This window comes from Rutilus rutilus (assembly GCF_951802725.1).
Source record: "Rutilus rutilus genome assembly, chromosome: 1".
Lineage (NCBI taxonomy): Eukaryota > Metazoa > Chordata > Actinopteri > Cypriniformes > Leuciscidae > Rutilus > Rutilus rutilus.
The window spans coordinates 43,932,815-43,956,349 of NC_140209.1; the positions used below are offsets into that span (position 1 = coordinate 43,932,815).

General features: G+C 38.8%; 2 protein-coding genes across 6 annotated transcripts in view; one reads left to right on the forward strand and one right to left on the reverse strand.

The window, feature by feature from the left end:
- Window positions 1–990: 990 nt before the first annotated feature.
- ntf4 (neurotrophin 4) lies at window positions 991–10,973 on the reverse strand. Of its 3 annotated transcripts, XM_084405416.1 has the most exons (3): window positions 10,734–10,817; window positions 9,665–9,903; window positions 991–2,870 (listed from the first exon to the last, which is right to left on the reverse strand). In XM_084405416.1, exon 3 carries the CDS (start codon window positions 2,849–2,851, stop codon window positions 1,481–1,483), a length of 1,371 nt encoding a protein of 456 aa, XP_084261542.1. In that variant the 5' UTR covers window positions 2,852–2,870; window positions 9,665–9,903; window positions 10,734–10,817; the 3' UTR covers window positions 991–1,480. The 3 variants fall into 3 exon arrangements, with proteins under 3 accessions (XP_084261542.1, XP_084261543.1, XP_084261541.1); XM_084405417.1 differs by lacking the exon at window positions 9,665–9,903 and having other exon boundaries at window positions 10,734–10,973; XM_084405415.1 differs by lacking the exon at window positions 10,734–10,817 and having other exon boundaries at window positions 9,665–10,048.
- A 136-nt stretch (window positions 10,974–11,109) lies between these two features.
- slc1a9 (solute carrier family 1 member 9) overlaps window positions 11,110–23,535 on the forward strand; it is a gene marked incomplete at its 5' end in the record, with an annotated part of 34,688 nt that continues 22,262 nt past the window's right edge. Inside the window, one exon of one of the 3 annotated variants that reach the window (XM_084405394.1) lies at window positions 11,110–11,364. In XM_084405394.1, coding sequence (XP_084261520.1) covers window positions 11,256–11,364 — 109 coding nt within the window. Of the gene's footprint in view, window positions 11,365–22,450; window positions 22,493–23,535 lie in introns of those variants that run through there. The other 2 variants (XM_084405393.1, XM_084405395.1) reach the window with 2 other exon arrangements.

The window sequence follows — 23,535 nt, forward strand, 5'->3', positions numbered from 1 at the left end:
TTATTGTCTGTAAACTATAGATACAATAAAACAAATGTAACACAATATATGAAAAGAATAGTGAAAAAATATCTCAGTATTGAGGTTTTCTTGTTTGAGTACATTTACACACTGGCCTAGTGAGCCGTGGATTTGGACTGGAGGGATGACAGCAGAGTAGAGGTACTCATCATCACCTCATATCCCGCATGATGATGTGTCATGAAACACAAAATGACCTAGTCACCTAGTGATAATTTCAGTCGGATCCTCACACAAACCTATCCCATGGCTTTACAAGTTGACTCAAATGACTATGAATAGGAGAAAGTGTGACATGCAACATGGCGGAATAAGCTGCAGTTAAAAGCTCAGGTTCCCATAGAAATCTGAGACTCACACTTGGGACTGCACATGTGCACTGGCAGGACCAACCTGAAACATACCTGTTTTTTAACGATATTTGAGCACAAGAAACACCCTTTATTTTATGAGTTCACACTAACATATAATCAGATATAATATAAAATATGCGTATTTGGCGTGCTGTTCGAGGAGAGGCTTCGAAATCGGAATTTGGCCCCAACCCAGAGGACTCCCCCTGTAAGCCTGGCTGGGATAGGAATAATCGAGAGTGAGGTTGGGTTGGAGGAGGGATGCTGGAAAAGCTGTCATGGAACAGAGGCAAGTCTGCTCTATATATAAGCCTCCTCTTGCGCTGATTGGGTAATTCCCGAACTTTGTTAATAAAACATCATATGACAGGTCATGTCAGATTTTACTGCTGATTTAAAATATGTTAATTAATTGTGTTTGGTCTTTGATTTTTTTGTTATTTCACCATTGAAGTAGATAGGTCGGTCTTCCATGATCAAAATAGCTGCCTAGAGGTGTTGCAAATGTGGATGACAAACTGACTTTCCTTAAAAGGGATTTTGATTTAGTCCACAAGTTGTATTGAGCACTTTTATAGAGCTTTCTTGGAGCTTAACAGACAGGTTTTTTTTTTTTGAAGAAATGTGCTAAATGTAAAGTGACCCCAAAATCTATTTGGATGCTTAAGCCACAATTAAAAATGTATACATGAAAAAAGCACAAGCACACTTTTGTTAGGTCTTCAAATATGAAATAATAACCATATTGTTCAAAATGAACACTTTATGGTGGTCAAACTTTGTTCAACTATCCCGGTGGTTATTCAGCGAGGATACCTGTGTGAACTTGATGGGAACTGGCTTCCTACTTCCATGAAAAATGACCTCAAGACCAGTTGGTTAAAAAAAACTGAAACCGCCGCTTGCTTTGATATTACGTATCTAATGCAATTAAATTAAGTCACTCTGAAAGTGTACAAAAAAATGTTGGGGCCACTGTTTCCTTTTGTGTTCCAAGAACAAAAATAAATCGTATGGGTTTTGAGCAACATGTGAACCAGAACAGATACAGTCCCTTTTATCAATATGATCTTTCAACTCTGTGTCAGTCCTTCGTTCAACTATCTTTACCTTCTGCCTTCTCGCTCTCTTGCCCTCTCGAACTTCCTCTCAGTGTTGTACGTTCCTCTAGTGAGCAGAACGCAAACGCAGGAGGAGTCAATACGGATCCACCTCCAGCCTATCCTCATGTTGTCGCCTGAGGTGAGCGCACGTACGTATGACTGTTTGGTTTCGCACCTGCTCATCCAGTGTTTCTTATCCACCCCAAAGCAGCCCGCCCCCTCCACCCCCTGCCCTTCACTGTTCCCTTGCTGAAGTGGCTTACGGCACTTCGTTTCGAAGAAGTACTGCTTCAGCGGCCCAGTCTGGGTCTGGATCTCTTGCAGAATAGTGACGGTTTTGCTCCGGAGGTCCACCGCTGTCTTCTTGTCGGTCACCCACACGCTTTCGGCCTCACATACGGAGCGCTCGCGACCTTGCGTGTTGCCGACCTGACGTTTGCGGCGGACGCTTGGAACGTGGTCGTCAGAATCAGACAGACCCAATAGTAAGTTCCTGTATGCCTCTTTGTCGCCTCCATTACTGGGTGTGGTAACATCCATTGTGTGGCTTTCCTCGTCCTCAACATCTTCAGCCAGCAAACCCAACTCCAGCATTAGGAGCAGAGGTGGGTGTTTGGGTGGGGAAAGAGCCGGGGAGAAGAGTACCCGGGGATGAGCGTCCAGCAAAAGCAGCTGATCTTCTTCTCGCAGGCCTAGGTTGTCGATCCTAAAGCCCGGTTCCGCTCCAAACACTCCATTTGGCTGTGCCAACTCTTTTCCAATGGTGCTCCCGTCCGTTTGAGCTTCATCCAGATGTTCCTGCACTGGAGAGCTCTCCAGAGTGACCTTAGGACCTTCAACAGGCCCGTCTTTCAGTTTACTTCTTGCGTTCCTGTCATCTTTAAGAAAAGTTTCTGCCTCAATATTGTTTTCTTCATGTATAAGCTGATAGTCCTTGAGAATGTTGTTGCTTGGGGAACTGGCTTTTTCGGCCAGACTTTTTTCTGTTTTGTATTCCCTGTGATCGTGCGACCGGGAGAAATCTGCTCCGGTAGTCCTGCCTTCACCTGTGTAGTCCTGTTTTGTGTTATTGAAAACAATGTTTTCTGTTAAAAGATTCTCTTGGCTTGCTCTACCCTCGGGTATGTGGTCCTCCTCGTGTGTAAACGTGCTCTGCTTGTCGACTGTGTGGTAGTTGTTGTGAGAAGTAGCATCATGGGAGTGGCTGTCCATTGATGAGTTGGTTGGCATGCTGATCTCAGCTGTCGGGATGCTGCTGGTGTTGCTGTCGTTTCTGCCAGGCTCTATCGTCGCGGCTACAAGCCTGGGGACAGGATTTTGAGGGAAAGGCAGGGCCGAGGCGATCACCATGGCAACCAGGGGAAGCCAGTGCATCACTCCCAAGACGTGTCAACTATAAATTGATAAAAAGAGAGGAAGAATTAGAAAGCGCATAAAGAGGAAAAACAGTGGAGTTTAACATGACATAGATATGTGAAGAGTAAAAAATAACGACTGTATTACAATGACTGTAACTGTATGACGGATTATCGAAAATAAACAACAAAATGTAGAGTGGAGACTTAGTTCTATCCATGGGTTGTTGATTGGATGGAGGCAGATCTAAGAATGGGGCGGGGTTACGCAGATTAAATTATTGGAGAAGTCCAGCATATGTCACCAGAGAGAAGACTTTTGATTAAAAAAGGGAAACATGTGCACAGATGAATCATTCACAATGAGATCTAACATGCATTTAGACACTGAAGACTGGAGTAAAGATGCTGAAACTTCAGCTCTGCCATCATAAATAAATTATATTTGAAAGTATATTAAAAATTGTAACAATATTACTGTAATTTTTCTGTATTTTTGATCAAATAAATGCAGGCTTAATGAGCATAAGAGACTTCTTTCAAAAACATTAAAAATAGTAATGTTTCCAAACTTTTTTTTTTTTTTTTTGCAAGGCATAAACGGTCTTTCAAAAGAACGGCTCAATGCCAGCTCATAAAAAATAAAAAAGGTAAAATAAGCCTAAAACTGTAAAACTATAGCTTTACTGCTTTGGCAACAGCCAATGGAAAAAGATGCAAAATTGCCTTATTTTTGGTGTAGAGAGAGAATGAAGCCGCAAACATGCTTCACCATCGCCTGCTCCGGTTGGTCGGCACAGACATGAAGTCACCAGCTAGTCAAAGTCTGGCAAAGCTCAGTTTGAAATCAAGCCACTAACAGCGTTTGTCTGGTGCTGGTCTAGTTTCACATGAGACCACAAACAACTCCGGTATGCGTGGAAAAGGTTGTAAATTTCACAGCTTATGAGTATGACTGAGGGAAAAAAAAAGATCCCACTTTACTGCATGAGGCAAAGAATAAATTCCACTTGAAGATTAACATTATTTCAGGCTTCAAAGAAATGCTTTGATTTGATCGTCGTTTATTATCTTTTTTTTTTAATTTTTTTTTTTTTACATTTTTGTTTGACGTGCTTTACCTTCATCTTTTTTCCATATGTTTAACCTGACTGTCCCATGTTCACACTTCGGTAACATGACTCTCAGCAACAGCGGGAATACACCTCAGAGATTTGGGTTATTTATTGACAGGAGCGCCAAAGTTCAGCAGTCTTCTACCTAAGACAAGCTCCGGGGTGGTTACTGGCCCTGTGGTAGTGATTTATGTGCTTATTTAGTGGGGGTCCGAGTAAAACCTCACTAATGAATGATAAACTCTCTTCCTTATGCTTTCAGCACTCATTAAGCAAACATCTATCAACCACCAGGTGGAAGCAAAACCACCACATCCAAAATGATCAAATGTGTCTCATCATTGGCACTTTTTTGTCTCATTGTACAATCGAAATATATACTCTACTCTGTTCAAATGTTTGAGGTCGGTAAGACTTTTTCCATTTTAACAGTCTTTTATGCTCACAAAGGCTGCATTTAAGTGATCAAAAATAACAGTAATATTGTGAAATATTATTACAATAACTATTTTCTATTGTAATATATATTTTTTTGTATTCTATTGTAGTTTATTCCTGTGTTGGAAAAGCTGAATTTTCCAGTCTTCAGTGCCACATGATCCTTCAGAAATCATTCTAATGTGATTTGGTGTTTAAAGGAGAACTTGGTAACTTTTTTAACGTAATAAAACTGTCTAGAAATCATTTGGATGGTTAAACAACCTGTTCTGGTGATATTGGTGACTTTCCCCGCTCCCCCCAGCGTTCCCAGGCGGAAAACCAACCTTGCAACTTGGGGACTACCAGAGCCCGTCTACGGAGAGCCTGTCCACTCCCTATTAAGCCCTATTGTACCGAATTTTGGTTGTAGTACCACCAGAGTTCCACTGGGGGCGCTCGCCATGAGTGCAAAATGAATGGGAGTCAATGGGGCTAGACGGCTAAATTTGTCTCTTTCACCCGATTGCCATTGAGAAATCTCAGATGTGATTGTAGATTTTGCAAGTTCAACATGGGTTTTAGGTCGAAAGTTGAATGAACGAGTACTTATGTCGTTTTGATTTCTTACAGGTTGAGTTGTTGTTGCCCATAACACGCTAGCATTATGCTAATGACGTCAGCATTCTGACGTCATTGACATTTTGAAAGACTTTTTTAAAGCAAATAAGTGACTCTAAAAAATCTAACACCCAGCAATGTGTAATTTCTTTGCATCTCCTTTCGAATACAACATTCAAATTACTAGACAAAAAATTATATCCTGAGAAAAGTGGATTTTGAGGGGTATACCGCCATTGACCTCCATTCATTCTGCACTCGTCCTGTGAGCGCCCTCATATGGAATCAGAGTGGAACTGCAACCAGTTCAGAAGCCGGAAGTGTAGTGAGAGTGAAACTTCTCGCCATATTAGACATTCTCTGGGACTACCGTCCCGGCAAGATAGAAATTGGAAGTCTCGTGAGAAGCGAGAACGAGAACGAGCGCGAAACACAAATTGCTTTACGGCAATTTGACATAAACAAACACGCATGTATGATGTATTACCAGATTACCCACCTCAGTAGACATAGCTCCACACGATACAGTTGGCTTGCTCCGATCAAAACAAACGCACATGAGCAGCGGTAGAGAGGGGGAGTAGGGTGCTGCAAGTGAGTTTTTTACGACCGTGTTGTGAAATATACACCCTCCCACAGCTGTAGGGGGAGCTCGTGGGGAAAACATGCGACAACAAAAGGGAAGAAGTGAGTAGAGTTCGCTAGAGTTACCGAGTTCTCCTTTAAATCAATGTTGAAAACAGTTGTGCTGCTTAATATTTTTGTGGAAACAGTGATGCATTGTTTCAGGATTCTTTGATGAAGAGAAAGCATTTTACAACATTTATTTGAAATAGAAATCTTTTGTAACATTATAAATGTCTTTACTGTCACTTTTCATTAATTTAAGGCATCCTTGCTGAGTAAAAGTATTAATTTACTGACCCCAAACTTTTTAACAGTACTGTATATGGAAACAAATGTATACCAGATTTATACAAAAATGTGTGCAAACTACATACTAAGCTCACAGTTACGTAAGCTCAGCTGTGATGCTCTTCACAGCAGCAAAAACTCAAACATATCTTCTAAAGATTGATTTAGAAGCAAGTATTCAACAAGAAAAAAAGTGACCGCACAGAGAGTGTGTCGTCTTGTTGATGATACAGTGAGGCATGCAGCCAAACTGTCCAATGTTAAGACCAGATGTAAATCACTCACCAAACCTGTTGATGTGTGCTGAGAAATGAGGGAGGGAGAGGCATATAGAGAGAAAGAAAGTTCAAGAAAAGAAGAATGCTCAGAATGTCAGTGATGAGACTTCAAGCGAGAAACTCCTCCTGGGTTTCCCTAGGCGGTACACACTAGAATGAAGGGTGAGTAAGACCAGCAACACAGCGTCAAGTGACTATTCGTATGAGGAGACATAACCATTAGGCTCATAGGAAGAAGGTGGGTGGACAGGAAGATAGTGTGTAAAGAGCAAAATCACCACTTGTGACACTCATAATAACAGCACCCCACCTCAGACACTGTTTTTTTTATAACACTCAAGCCAAACAAACACACTCGCACAAAACGCACAACTGAGCCTGCGGACACACGCAGGGAAAGAATGCCACCAAGTCCATACATATGCATGCTGGGACATGGAGCATTACTGTATAAGTGCTGACTTCCTGTTTACGTTAAACATAAGAACAGTTCTGCTATGTTATGTACAAATGAGGCTCTGCCGTCTTTTAAATGCAAATTTAAAGAGATTTATAGTTTCGTTCTTTCACAACTGCAAATGATGACAGAAACATTTTACACCTGACAGGACTTCATACTTTGTCTCAGCATTGTTTCAATTATGAGACAGTGTCAATAAAATCCCAGCATGTTGTTTACAGCTAAACTGAAGTCGCATATACGAGTGCATAGAAGAATGAATCAATATTTAGACTGCGTTCAGATAATATGAACATAAAACGAGAGAGAGAAAAAAAAAAACGAATTTAAAACACAAGTCAGGTTCTTAGAAATGTACTCTTTGTATCCATGTTGGTTTCACGTGGCCTTTATAATATAAAGTATGTGATTATATACACACATTAATCTACAATAAAATATATTAGAAAATAATTAATAATAATGATTTAATGATCATTATTTTAAAATCGATTTATCAAAAGAAAATGTTTTCCCCCCACAAAAATCATGCATTATTAATTCATAAATATCATGGTTTTAGAAATCATGCCACATGACATTTTTCAGCATGTACTAACCTTGCCTTGTCATAAAATGGTCAAATGATCTTATGTTTTAAAAGACTTGTTAACCTTGACACACAGTCATGTGGGTTTTTCTCTAAAAACTAATAATGAATGATAACGCCAACTTCGCCAAGCCAATTATGGACTTTATGTCCCCCAAAGATATCAATGAATATGAACTCATAAATTAAAAACATGCTCAACATAGAAGACGCATTCAAGTCAATGTATGCATGGATTGCATTTTTACTGCAAAAGATCTAGACAAAAAAAGGAGTGTTTTGTCATCGGTCCAAAAATGACTTAATACAGAATTTACGAGTGAAAATAAAAGTATTTTTGTGATGCAAAAAGGGGTGTAGTGCATGTGTACGTGTGTGACTTGAGAGGAAACTTGCTGGTTGATGCATATGTTTGCTTTGGAACGGGAACACAAGCAGTAGGCAGGCACACACACGTGCAGGAGGCATATCTGTAGACGCTGGGAGACATGCAGAACCACTTCTTCAGAGCGCTCCATTTGCAGCAATGACATGCATCACAAACTCTGCCATCCAGAGTGGCCCTGCACTTTCTCTCCTCATCTTACGAGCAGCTCAAAAATGAGCCTCCCTCACATAGAAAACGTCAAGCTCCTGAACACAATGAACCCGCATGTTTAAACCGATCTTATACACTCTGCCTCCCAAGAACCTGTGCACACACATCCACACATATCTTTGATCTGAACACACTACTCCCACCCCCATGACAAGCATAATCTGCGATCTTCTAGACAAAAGCCACCTTAGACAAACACTTCAGGCTCTCCCACCTTCTATTCTCAGCTTCACGCCACCGAAAACACATTTAACACACCGAAAGCCCGATTTATAAATAACCTCTTTCTAAGATTTTTAACTGGAAATCAGCCGGAGGGTCCAGCGCCACTTCATGGTGTCACAGTATCACGCCTGTCAAATCAATTACTGCAAATGTATGGACTTTTTTATTTATCCTCTCCAATCCGAACAAAAGCATGACTCATGATAGACATTCTACAAGCCCCCTGTTCAGACTTGACGTGTCTGACGATTTTGGAATTTTCCCATCGTCCCACTCGCCCTATACACTCGGCCGTAAGCATCCAACGCAGCACGCTGTCTAAACTCCCATATGAAGAGATGAAGAATTCAAAAGAAAATAAAGGATCAAGAACACAGGTTTAAAACCATGTAAAGGGGGTCAAATAAACTTTATATTAAATGTGTATCTTTTTAACTTTTTTTTAACTTTTCACATCATAAATAAGTTACTGTATACTAAATACTGTACCTTTTACTGTAACCAAAAAAATACCATTTATTGAAACTGAGCTGCAATAATGGCTTGCAGCTTCCACATTTTGTTTCATCAGACAGAAGAATACATGAACACATATTCCGTCCTGCCCAATCATAGTCAAATAATTAGGAAGAGGATTAAACATTATTCAGATGTTACTAAATAGTGCATTTGTACAGTTTCCTAATTGCATGTCTGAAATATTTGTGGAACATGTGCGCAAGTCTTAAGTGAACAGTGGCAGACCAGTGGTCATGTAAAACTAAATTATGAACTATAAATGACAAACTTTTTGAGGAGATTGTGAAACAAAAATGATTTCACCCATTTAATAAGTCAAATAAAAGAGAGAGAGGAGAAAAGCCATCTTTCCTAAAAGGATGCTGCACAAATTTCCTCAAAAAAAAAAAAAAAATCTTGGCAGATAGGGGCTATTATTCCAAGACAAACATTACTGACCCTCCTCTTTCTTATGAAATCATTTCTCTTTAAATAATTTATTTAAAAAAAACAAAAACATCTGCATACCGTACAGATGTTTCTGATCACAGGCACTGTGCTGCTGTTTAGAAATAAGTAGCTTAAACACATCTACCACACACTGCGAGACACATTCCACTACTCTCACACTCTGATGATCTCCATCCGCTTTTTTCGTCTTTCTGTCAGAGAAAGAATTTTAATCTGCTTCAGTTCAGATCCCTACTGAATACATTTAGGTTTATTCTAACACAAGATGTGTTATGGGGTGAGAAAATAGTAAACATTCATCATGTTGTAAACAAAGGTTGTGAGCTTCTGTTTTTGTTTCTGTTTTTATAGGCTAGCTGGGCAGGTGACTGGCAGGATGTGCATGCATACGTTAATTATTATTTTTATGGCTGCATGGACCCACCCAAAACACCTTTATTATAAACACACTGATACTGACAAACTACAAGCCTACTACAGTAGCCTATAAGTCCTTACATTTGCTTTTTTTCACATTTGCTCCATTGGATTATACCAAAATGATTAAACGATAAGGGTTATTTAATCTATCATTCATATGGGTTATTTAATATATCACAGGAAAGAAAGTACATGCACATTTTGCAAGTACATGCAAAAACACACCTGTGTATTTCAAACAGCATGTTGCACTGACTTCACAGACCTCCTTCCCACAGATCCGCAGGCAGACAGGTAAACAAAGGTGAACATGAATTGCTGACCGCGGAAAGTAAACACTTAAGTAAACACTGGGTTAACCTGAATTGACAGTAGACGCGGGCAGCTTCCGTTTTACCGCACACTGCAAGCGAGTGACGAGACTTGAGCACCATCGATGACTAACCTGTTCCAGTTTTGTCGAGCTGTTGAAAAATATGAGGTTAAACACATTTGGACTTTCGCCAAAATAGTTTTCAATCCATCTCTTTCAAGGCCTGGGGAAGCGCTTCTCACGATCGTTTTAATGCCGACTAGCCTAATAGGGAGTTCATCTAATTTCCATGAATCGGTTCTTTCGAAGAAATCATTTCATCTCAAAAAAGATTCAGCATTTTTTTTTTTTTTTTTACTGTAGCCTACACGATGGTCTCATATTACATGCTCTAAACGGTTTAGTAAATATGCAGACAAATTGCATGTTTATTGCAGTTTTTTTAGTGCGATTTAAGTTAGGCTATTTTTAATACGAATGTTTATTGTGATTTTATGTGTCCCAGATTGTTGCAGTAATGATTCAGCTCATTAAAACAAGTAATTTTAACCAATAAAAATACTGAAATTAATTTACATCACCTGAAAGAATGTTTTAATAATAATAAATAAAAAAAAGCTATTTGTGTAGCTACCAATGTGTTTGGACTTTTTTTTCTCAGAAAAGGTCGAGAGTAAAAATAAAATATATAAAAAAAGATCGAAAGAGTTCACTGAGTGACTCGATCTACTCGTACTGAATTTTGTCCGCTTTGTGAACGAATCATTTTGCATCAGATTTATTATAAAGATTCGACTCAAAAGAACGATTCGTTTACATTCACTAATTCTGACTCGACAACCTGTCATCAACGATTCCGATCAACACCTGCTTAACAGTAAATTAGCTGTTACGAAAATGGACCCAAATAAACTGCATCTGTCATTTCGCCACTTTAGATGTTATCAGAAGCGTGCGAATAGTTGACGTAGTAGCACCTACCGTTTAGGTGAGTTTCGAGCCACATGTATCTTCGGCAAACACCACATTGATTCTACAGTCCGTCAATCTCACGCAAAAATCAACGAAATTTCCAGAATAACTCTCGATTCACATAGTTGAAACGGCAGACGTGTCCCATATCATTTCCAGGGTCCACGTTGAGTTGTATTTCCACGGTTATCTGTTTAAAACGCGCCTTTTAACCCCAGGTCTGTCTTCACGCGCGAGTTTCTGGAGGACATGCAAGCGGTGAACAACCAGGGCAATAATGCACGTCTGCACTGTGTATGAGCGTGAGCTCTACTTTTCCAGCAGTCAGACACCAAATCGCCGACTTTTGAGCTTCAAAGGAGAGACGCTGAATCTGAAGAAAAAAGTTAAAATAGGACGTTAAGTGAGTGCAAAAATTCCCGCGGCGAGAAGGTCTGAGTGCTGAAGTCGTGCGATAAGGTATCTTCATGAAAGGCGGTGAGGGGACAACAGCCAGTGGGAGTGAAAGAGGGCTGGTTTAGAAGAAGAGGAATGGACAGAGTGAAAGAAGACATTATGGTGGAGGAAAAAAAGGACGAGGACCATCTGCTGGCGGTGGGTGTAGAGAGTTCTCAATCTCATAATGGAAAAACACAAAAAAGTGAGTGGGAAAATTGCTTAAATGCAATGGATAGACTGTCTTAGGAACTTGTTAATTGAGTTTAAGTCCAAACTAATCACCACATGCAAGCATCAAGTTGTTAATAACTGCAACGAAAAGTAGAGGACAGCAGACTCATTTATTTCATGTCAGTTTATGGGGTGGGGGTCTGAATGTGTTGAATTTTGAGACCAGCTCTTGAAATTGGGGGGCAATTTGTCAAAAGCAATTTCCTCTGGAGATTTTTTATTTATTTATTTTTTACAGCATCTACTGCCAACCAGCCCTTAGTTTTTATAGCAGGAGGTGTATATTGCCTTCTCTCATTCTCCATCTCTTGTTTTCACCTCCTCTCTCCTTCTTTCACCTAGCAGAAATTTCCATCCCACCAAAACCCATTTCCCCAGAAAGTTTAAAAAGATGAAAGGATAAGGAAAAGAAAGGACACAAAAGAGAGAAGTGTTCTGTTACAACCCTGCCCCTGTGAGACTGTCCATGAAAGAGTTAGGGGATGAGAGAGATGGGGGAGAGAATAAGAGAAAGAGAGGGGTACAGAAAAGAGGTTTTCAAATGAGGAACGGGGAACCGTTGTGGAACTTCATATTTAACACACACAAACACAGGTGCGTCCGCACACACACACACACACACAAATACAAAGTTCAGTAAGATCTAAAATGTGGTCCGGCCCCCTCAGATCTTTGCTTCTGTCCTCTCCTGACGCTGTTCCTCCCTCTTGGCATTTAGTGTCATTCACTCCTAGTCCTTACCTCCTTAACACTATTCGGTCTCTCTGGTTTTGTCTGAACTTGTTTCGTATGCACTTAGATATTTCAACCCCAGGGTGTATTGGTGAGATTGAAGGAGTGAGAATGAGAGAGAGCCACAAGAACAGAGAATGATTGAGAGAGAGAGAGGAATCACTGAGGTATTGAGCGAGATGACAGGCGAACAAAGGTAGAAAGGAAAAGAAGGGACAACTCAAACGGAGGTACAAAAGTTCTTTCACACACTCGCACTCCAATGGCTAAACACACATGCACAGAAATCTCCAACACCTTGTCGTCGAAGGATAAAAATGTATTTCTGCATCTTAATTAGGCAAAAGGCCTTATTAGTATAGTGTGAACCAGCATTAGGCTTACTTGTTTTTATGAAAGAACTTGATGAAACACCTACCTCATCACACAAGGACCACACCACACGTCGCTGACACTGAGTCATGAACGAGAGCCTCTGACGAAATTGCAAATTTTTCAGATGCCGAACCCAGATAAGAGACTATCCTTCGCACGTAATATAACCTTGAGCTTTGGGAAAGGCGTATTATAATTATACCAATTCTATTATAGTTTTTAGTAAAATTTATATCATTGTGTAATTTTATTATTTTGAGTTTTTATTTTCTATTTTAAATGTAAATTTTAGTTAAACTTTGTTTTTGTCATTTTTATTAGTTTTTAGTATGTCTATATAGTTTTAGTCAACTATAATAACTGCGTTATTAAAATTAATTGTAATAGAAATTAAAATAATAATGTAAATAATAAAATATAATAATAATAATACATTTTATGGGCCGCTTTCACAGACAGGTCTTAGATTAAGCCGGGATCAGGCCTTAGTTCAATTAGGACATTTAAGTAGCTTTTATAAAAGTGCCTTTGAAAAAATAAAACATTGCAAGTGCAAGTTGCTTTAGTTAAAACAACTCAAACATGTTAATCCGAACTAGGCTTAAGCCTTGTCTGTGAAACCGGGGGTATATTTAAGCGATATTAAAACAATTAAAAAAAACATTAAAATAATAATGTTAATAAATGTAATGATCAAATGTAATAATATAGATATTTTTTATTTATTCATTTAATTATTAATGGTAATACATTCTTCTTTTAAACTCTGAAGAAGCAGAAGAAGTAATTCTTATACTTATGGTACATTTTTGTTTCTTTGTGTCCCCTGCTCATAGTGTCTCTGCACGTTAGTTTTATTTCCATGGCAATGGCTATCCCACCTCAAACCTCAAATATCAAAGCAATTACAATCTGTTACGAAGCCATTATAGCAATTATTGAAAATAGCAGAGCTGTCAAGGAGACCAGTATGTTGTCCACAGACGCTCTCCTGGGCCTGAGGTTAGACTTGTGTTCTCAAAGAGGCGTCATTCATTTAATAAATCCATTCCCCCCACATCAGAACTCTACCTTACATTACCTTCATTTTCCTCACCCCCAGCACCACTATTAGCTCTCTCCTGGTGTTCTCTCTCTCACTCTCTCTCTCACGCTGTGGGCCGCAGCATGTGTTTCCAATTTCGGCTGTAATGCACAGCTCACCGCAATCTGACCTAATTTGCCCCCATCTCATGGATCCACCCTCAATAGCACCCACCGTGCCAGACAGGCTAGGGGTCAGAAGTCAAGGGTCGTCTGTGGGAGTGCGGGTCGGATGAGGGGGACAGCGTCTTTGATTGTTGTGTCAGGTCCCGCAGCATTATGGGCATGTTCATCAGTGGCCATGCCTGCTGTAATTTCTTTGGTATTTGGGAATATAGAGAGGGTTACCGATGCCTGAGATTGGATTTTGTAGTAAGACAAAAAGGTCAAAGAGGGGAGGTCAAGAACAAAGGCGCACACACACAAACACAGTTCCTAACAAAACACACAGGCTAAAGTGCATAATCTACAATCTCACACACCTTGATAGCTAGCTAGGTATCTGATCAGTGGAATGCCTTGCTACTGGAAAAGAGAGGGGTTTGACCAAAGGATTTAAGAGGAGAGACTGATTTTAGGAATGCCTTAATTATGGGAACGGAGAGCCTAACTCTCTGTTTAATCCCTAATGAGAAACAGCTTCATATGGAATGGCGGGAGGCAGAAGAAATGGTTGAACTTTAAAAGGAATGATAGTGCAAGAGGGAAAGTTTGTCAGCCTTTATAAAGCACATAAAAGTGTGGCTCCATGCTGTGTGTGTTTGCTGATTACAACTCGTGGAGCCCCCCTTTTTATAATCTCACCCTCAGCCTCGCTTTACAGTCCTCATAACGCCAATAGAGGGAAAGCCATTAACAGAAATAAATTCAACGAGCAACTCGCATGCGGTGGATTTGTGCATGGAATTGGGGCTACCAGTCTTAATGGTTCTTGATTGAGCACGGTGTGGTGGACCGCTGTTGCCGCAGGCGTCCCATGGGCTCTTTTGTCGTCTTAAGAGCTTTGTTTTACTAGAGTTTATCTTCACTTCACAAGTAGTGTCCTTGAGAAGATAAGCATAGACTGTGATTATCTTTGAGGCAGGCCATGCATTCCCTTAAAGGGAAAGGGTTTTGGGCGATGTGTTTTTTGACCGTTGCAACGAAAGTCGTGAGGGTCCAATGTGGTTTTGATTGCAATGGCCACCATTGTATGGGCAAAAACTTTTAAAACTCTTCAAAATAAAACTGAATCAATGGTATGTAAGTGTGCAATAATTTGTGACAGTTTAAAGGAGAACTTGGTAACTTTTTTAACGTAATAAAACTGTCTAGAAATCATTTGGATGGTTAAACAACCTGTTCTGGTGATATTGGTGACTTTCCCCGCTCCCCCCAGCGTTCCCAGGCGGAAAACCAACCTTGCAACTTGGGGACTACCGTCCCGGCAAGATAGAAATTGGAAGTCTCGTGAGAAGCGAGAACTAGAACGAGAACGAGCGCGAAACACTAATTGCTTTACGGCAATTCGACATAAACAAACACGCATGTATGATGATTACCCACCTCGGTAGACATAGCTCCACACGATACAGTTGGCTTGCTCCGATCATAACAAACGCACATGAGCAGCGGTAGAGAGGGGGAGGAGGCCGCCGCAAGTGAGTTTTTTACGGCCGTGTTGTGAAATATACACCCTCCCACAGCTGTAGGGGGAGCTCGTGGGGAAAACATGCGACAACAAAAGGGAAAATCAGCGAAGAAGTGAGTAGAGTTCGCTAGAGTTACCGAGTTCTCCTTTAAAGGGCCATAGAAACATAAAAAAAACACATGGAATTTTCCTGTGTTCCAGTTATTCTCGAAGTTAATTTAGAATGAGTTAAAAGTACATGAACATTGAAAATAAAGTTCTCAGATGTTCCTGCTACATTTTTTAATTACATTTATTGCACTTCCAAATTTCCTACAAACACCATCTGCTGTTGGTTTGTTTTGGTCATTTTAAGGTCTTTTGAGAGGAGCTGTATAAGGAGTTGAATAGTCTAGTTGAAGTTGAGCCTAGGTTTTAGTGTTGTACAGGTATACCTGATTATATTTACTTGTTAAACTATATCAAAGTACCTTTAAGCTAACTTCCAATCCTCTTCTAATTATGTTTTAATACAGATTTTATTGAGCATGAATTTATAGCTCAAGTGCATACCTTAAATGCAATGTAATTTGCTTTGGATAAAAGTTTCTACCAAATTCATAAATGTAAATATCAACTGTGCCTCTTAATTTCAAAACATAGAAGAAGAAAACTGTTTTAAGCATCCACGCTGTAAAAAAATATGTATTTGCAGGATTTATCACAACATTTTTTCTTTTGTCAAATCAATTTAGGTCATTTATGTAGATCAGAGAACATAATATTTTGAGTTTCTGTTGATTTCACCAATCTCCTTTTTATTTTAAGGCAACCAGTGTACTTTTTTAAGTTAAACCAACACATTTTTTTTACAGTGCAGCTAATACAAAAAGGCAACTGTCTCATTTAACTGTAGGGCATTTAGACATTTGACAGACACTTATCAAATACCAGAGTACAATGCATTTGAGGTATGCAATTTATAATTTCAAGCATTCCCTGGGAACTGAACCCATTATTTTGGTGTTACTATACCATGCATTATGTTTAAGCTATACAGAAATGTCAGACAATAGCTGAAGCTATAGTCATATTGAGCATATTATTTCTCCCATTCATAAACACGAGTGGAATGTTTCTATCCATGTGTGCGGTTTGCATAAAAGCGATTAAATGACGTGTGCTATTACACAGATGATAGTTATTTAGGCAGAATAGCGTTGACATGTTTTACAAGACCAAACTATTTATGCTTTGTCTGTTTCTTAAATTAAATTGGCCCATGCCACCAAGTAGTCAGCCACATCTTTTTTTCCTAATAAAGTCATTGATGAAAAAGCATGACAGTTTGTCGAAACAGGAAGAGGAACAGGGTTTTGGATGTAAGTTCCCACAATTAAACTGCATCTGGAGACAGGGGGAAGAAAGTGAATTTAAATGTCAAACACCATGGATTGAGAATGGTAAAAACATCGCCACACAACCAAGCTCCATTTTAGTTGCACTCCTGTGGTCACAGAATCTGTTCCAAATTATTGTGTGTCAGTTTAATTATTGCAGAAAAATGGGACAAAAAGCTGTATCTAATTACAATGTTCCATTTGCAAAAGTTGGTGGTCGGTTGGTTTAGAATTAGCATGAATTTAGCAGGATTAAATGGTGATAAACCGTTTCTCTGAGGTTTCTTTGATGGATAACAGTTGGCTCATGTTGCGCAGGAAATATAACACATGTTTGATCTCATTGTACCTGTGCATAGTCTTAATAGCATTCACACCTTATAGTCTTTCTCCTGTGCAATACAAACCATTCATAACAGCTCCTGGGACTCCTTTAGAAGTTGTATAATATACTGCAACTTTTTAAGTTACTTGACTCCTTTTTTTTTCTCAGCAGAGGCAGAATGAACCATATTTGACTGGGAAAACACAGTTGCGGCAGATTCCTTTGTGATAAATGCTGTTTCAGATCTTAAAGACAGGAATCCCTGTCTAAATGGTAGCAAAAGTCACTATAGTGTTCTCGGAAAAATAACTATTTTGCTGGAAGAAAATATCAAATTAGAGCCTGCTTATAAGTCATACGTTTTTAATTGTAACCTAATCATTTAGAGCAAAATAATTATAAAAAAATAGAAAATAGATAGACGTTTCAGTGAAAATTATTCTTGTTTTGAGATTAGAAATGTGTGCGTGCCTTTAAACATTTAAATTCTGACTGATGCGGTGGACATGAGCCCTCCCTCCTCCCTGATGTATGCTGAAGGAGAAATGTAACACATTGTAAATTTTACTCACTATACAACACCCGGTTGGGTACTGTTTCAGCGGCAGACTTTGTGTTTGAACCACTGTGGCAATTAGCAGGAGATAGACTTACAGCCCATCCGTTGCACAAAAGACAGCGAGAGAGAGAGAGAGGAATGGACAGAGAGGCCGCCCCAGTTTTGTAGCTCTCCTCTGCCCCTCCATCTGTCAGTCCTGTGGGACAGGGTGTGTGATAGCGACTGGAATGCGTATGCGAACGTATGTTTTTGTTGTATATTTATGCATGTGTGGACAGAGATTCTCCTTTCATTTCTGTTATTTTCCGGTGGTCATTTCTTTCTTGTCTATAAGGTGGGGCATCATTTCTGAACCTTCATGTCATTCTAAACCTGTATGACTTCCTTTCTTCTGTTGGAAATAACTGAAGACATATTAAAAACAAATTTTATTTAGTTTATACTGTGAAAGTGTTTGGACCCCTTTTACTTTTATTGTACGAAAAAAACAAAAACAAATTGAATCTACAAAATATCTGATAGAAAGTCATACAGGTTTGCAATAGCATAATGGTGAATAAATGATGGCAGTATTTTCATTTTGGGTGAAGTATTCCTTTAAAAGCCAGGTGTTTAAAAGAGTGTATTACTGAGACCGAGAAACACTATCACCTTAGTATTATTAAATTATCTTGCTCTTTGGACTCACAAAACCAGCTGACACCGTAATGGGTCATTTAACATCTTCAGTATTCCTTTTCCCAGCATTCAGCTGGGACAGAACAGATCTAATATTATGTGTCATGAAAAGAACAAAATCACAGGGTTCTCTGTTCATTATAGACATAAACAAAAAAACGAAACAAAAAAAACACAGATCATAAAAATGTTATAGTGAGTAATTGATGTCTTTTGGAACTAGTCAACATGCTACTAGATTCCATGCACATAATGTCAAATGGGTAAAACCTGCGGCAATGTTTGTTTTGATACAGTTTAGCACACAGAGTGCCCATTCTTCCCACATCAAATAATTTGAGGTGAGTGGCTAGAGCTTAAAATAATTGGTTTGGCTACTGATTAAAGCCTTTAGGGCAGATTAAGTAGTCAGTGCAAGTAATGATTTGTTTTTTTAGTTGTTTTTTTAGTTGTTTTTTTTACTTCTCAGCAGTGAATCTGGACATGTTTGAACCATTACATCCAGGAAATTGAATGAATCCGTGTTTAGTATTATCTTGCCAAATCAAAATTCTGTCATCATTTCTGAACCTTCATGTCATTCTAAACCTGTATGACTTCCTTTCTTCTGTTGGAAATAACTGAAGACATATTAAAAACAAATTTTATTTAGTTTATACTGTGAAAGTGTTTGGACCTCTTTTACTTTTATTGTACGAAAAAAAATGTGAATTTTTTTTTTTTTTTTGATTGATTGATTCTACAAAATATTGCTGTGAATCTGAAAGATACATCAATTACCACCACATATTTTTATGAGGTTCTCAGCAGCCAAACGCAGCCATTGAAGTAAAGATTTCAGGTGACAGGAAAGAGAAAGATTGAGTAACTGTCATCTCCTATGACTAAGATGTGAGGCATCTAATGTGATTCCTATTATGCAAATACCTGTACTAAGCCCCGCCTCCCTCCTCATCATACATATGGGGAAACAGAGCCACATCGCCATCCAGTGGGTGGAAGTGGGACACACTGAGATGAAATCTGTCCTAGATCGGAGATTATTCAGGCTTCCTTAGTTCTCTCTCCATCTTCTTCATCACTTACATATCCCCATAAATGCTGATGTCATGCATAGTATCTATCTATCTATCTTTCTATCTATCTATCTATCTATCTATCTATCTATCTATCTATCTATCTATCTATCTATCTATCTATCTATCTATCTATCTATCTATCTATCTATCTATCTATCTATCTATCTATCTATATTTATTTATAAAATCTGGTCCTGTAAATGAATTTAACTGATTATGTATTAGTTGTTGAAGGCAGACACTGCTGACAAAGTAACACGACTTTTCTCAGTCGCTTTGGTGCATTTCTCAGATCAGAAATGAAATTCTCAAAACTACTTGTTCGACCTCCACATCATCTAGTCACTTGTGCACATCATAAAAGCAGTTTCTCATTCTTTTGAACAAGTTGCGATTGCTTTGGTACATTCATGCAGTTGATTATGCACAGTTGTCTGCGGTTTCCTACATTGTCAGTTGCTAATGCCATGTTGCTCAAAATGTATTAAATAGTTCTCTGTGCAATAGTCTTACCCCTCAAAACATCTAGTCATTAGTTCATCGTATAAGTCATTAAATGCAAAATGGTTGATCTAGTTGTCATAAACAGTCAAGCATATTTTCAACACATTTCTATTAGACTTTTTGTAAATGTGCCATGAATTGTGCAGGTGAATGTTGACTTTCACTAATGAAGAGAATGTAGATCAACCAATGAGAAACCAGGTGTTGTAGCCGTTTGTCTATAATAAGTGTTATTATTATTATTTATGTATTTGTTTATTATTGTTTTGATTATTTTGATTATTTAGTATGTGTGGATTTATATTTGTATTTACGTGCTTATTTAGTTGATCATCATGCACCTGTCGGGGGGAGGAATGTATATGTCACCGCGTGTGGGCGGAGGAGGAAGTGACATGAAAGAACTAATGTTTGGATTTGGGAATGGTGGTTACTTAAAGTTTTTTGACCACTTCGCTAACTTTTTTTTTGTTTTTGTTTTTTTGTTGAAATTATGAACTTAAAGGAGCTCTATGTAAGAAATGTATTTCAATTAATCATAAAATGGCCCTGATATGTCACTAGACATTACAGTTTTTCTCAGTCGCTTTGGTGCATTTCTCACATCACTATTTACATTTGCACAACAGTTAGTTCAACCTCCACAACATTTAGTCATTTGTGCACATCATAGCAGTTTCTCATTCCTTCCAACAAATTGCAAATGCTTTTGGACATGCATCAATTGCTTTCATACAACTCTCTGCTGTTTTATAACATTATCATTTACTTATGTCATGTCAGTCAAAATTAACTATACTTGTGAATGCTGAATAGTCATTCCATATAAAACTAATAGTCCTCATTTCATTGCTTGAGTCGTTACATACAAAAATGTTGAACTAGTTGTCCAAATCTGTCAAGCAAATTTTACACTTTTTTTTATCTTTTTTTTTTCCTGAAAATGTCTCTTAAATTGAACAATTTCTCTCAGGTGAATCTCAGCTTTCACTGATGAGGAACGTCTGGATGTGCATGAATGATTACAGTAGGCTACTATGTATGTTGTATGTTCAGTTCCAATATGTACTGCAATATTGTTTACAGTTGTGCACAGCTCTACCCAAAGGGAGTTTATGTTTGTTGTAAATAAGGGTGTATTTTCTCTTTTGCACAATGCTGTGAACAAATTAGAATTGCAAGGAGCATATGCAGTAAAAATGTGAAACATACATATTCAGTGTCTTGTACTCAGTTACCTCACTAAATACAGTAATGTGTAACTTTACTGTATTTTTCAGATGGCTGTGCAAATAGTATATAGTGCTGTCTTGAGCATGTTCAGGTGGTGTCACCAAGATCTGACTTTTTTGCATTGGAAAACATTTACAGAGTAAACTGTCATAATGAAAACATGACAAAGCCATTTGACTATCTTGTTCATAAACAATGGTGTCAGGACTTTTCATCTTGATGACACTGACACTTTCATTGACATGAATACTTGCTTTTGAGGAATGAGCTATCCATTTTGAGCAAGTGACACGCTTTTGCAGGTTATCAACTAGGTTTTGCAGTTTGTACTAATTGTTTTGAGAACTGCATTAACTGTAGTGCAAATGTAAATAGTGATGTGAGAAATGCACCAAAGCGACTGCGAAAAACTGTATGAAATCATGTTCATTTCAAAAACTTATATCACTGACAACAGTAGTACGGCCAGGATATTGTCACTTAAAAAGTGAAGTTGCAGCCCTCAACTGATGTTGATGTTGTCATGTTGTGTTTTGCCTGAAGCGCCACTCTCCACCTATCTACCAATCACGAAGTCAGTAGTGTTTCAGCATCTGGGTTGCCAGCTCAGCTCTAGTTACCACAGCTGCAGCTACAAACGCTCGTGCTGGATCCTGCAGCCTATCTGGCAACCTCGAGTCAGGGGGGAGGGGGAGGGGATACACCGCTCTACAGTAATTTGAAAGTGATTGCAGTACCAGTTTTGGCCACAATCTTACATACGGCTCCTTTAATTTAGAAATGTTAAAGAAATAAAGCTATTGAAATGAAGACTGCTTTGCCGTTTGGAGTGGAGTGCGTGCAAAATAGTTAATCCTCGTTCCCCGAATCCACGGCCAACATCGAAAGGCCGACACACCAGTTATCTGAAATAGCTCAAAGTTGCTTCTCATGAACCTTCAGTTGGCAAGCATGTATACAGTACTGTATGCAAAAGCAAAGTTTCCTATGTTTGCCTTTCTAATGTTGTATTTCTTTTTCTTTTCTATATCACAAGAATATTGTAGGGTTTTTTTTTTTTTTTTTTGTCAGACCACTAGTAAAAGTGTAACTGTGAATCCTATCCAGTCTCTTTCAATCAATAACTCACGTACAGTAGTGTGTAAATTTGTACTTTTGAAATGGATGTATGGCATACAGAAGAAGTGCAGCTTTGTACATTTCAATACAATAACTGTCATCCAAACTGTTACCATAGTTTACATACTAACAGAGTGCAGTGTTTTATTGACAACATCACTAAGCATTTTGACTATCTTGTTTGTGAACAATGACACGAGAGAGAGAGAGAGAGAGAGAGAGAGAGAGAGAGAGAGACTGAGCGCGCAAGCCAGGCTCAGGGAATCAAAACGTTCTTATTAATCTGTGAATTTTCTGTGACTCTCACTCCATCTCTCTCTTTCTCACCCTCTGTCCATTCTTTCCACATGTCTCTTTCCTAATGCCTCAATCTTGTTGGATGGGAGACGGCACAACAGAACAGGTAAGACTACGAACAATTGCACATCACTGTTCTTGTTTCTGTTTAAACTTGTCCTTAACCCTCTCAATATAACATAGAACTTTATATTTTTGTTTACACTGCTTCATTTAATTCAGCTTGTTATATTATGCAATGCTCAAACAATGTATTGGACATAAAGTCCTCTACATGAGTTTATGCACATAACTATATCATTGATCGTCCATGATTGTTGAAGTGCGCATGGTCTCTTCTTTTGCCTTTAAATTCCTCTTAGTCAGTGGTGTTATTGTAGATGTCATTGCTGAAAACTTAACAGCACATATCAGTTAACAAATAGCCCGAGTGTAGAGGTAGTGTGAAGTGTCAGAGAGATGATGATGGATGGTTTCAAGAGTGCAGATTATGAATGTCCTCATGCTTCATTAGAGGCACTTCTCAAACAGGAGATAATCAGCCGTGGATAGATCGCTAGTTTGGGTCATATATCGGTGAGAGATGATTTATCACAATGAGTAGAGACCTCTGTGGCTCCAGAAATGAAATAACGAAAGAGTTGATTCTGCAGACATGGAGCTTAAAGACAGATTGACAGGGATTTAGGAAGGTAAAATGAGGGTTCCTCCGGGGCTCGATTAGGGAAAAACCTGCAGGACAGAAACAGAGAAAGACAGAGAGAGGGGGAATTGGGGATTTATAAATAGCAAAGCTTTAGCAGGGTGAGGCGAGCAGATGTGATACACAGTCTGTGCTTAAGGAGTTCAAACAACAGATTAATACACTCAGATTATAGTCAGAGATGTAGGGGTAAGGGGGGAGGGTGTGTGCAAGTGCGTGTGTGTGCGGATGTGGTTAAGCAAAGATGACCCCGTGCAAGTCGTCTGCACATGCAGAAGAATAAGCCCCCAGATGGACTTACACATGCACATACCTGCATGTTCTTACTTCACCGTGTACTTACTTCTCATTACTTTACATCAGTTTTCTAAACATATTGTGATGTATATGATCATATTCTGGGAAAAAAAAAAAAGAATGAGATTGGATAGCTTGAAAATAATGTG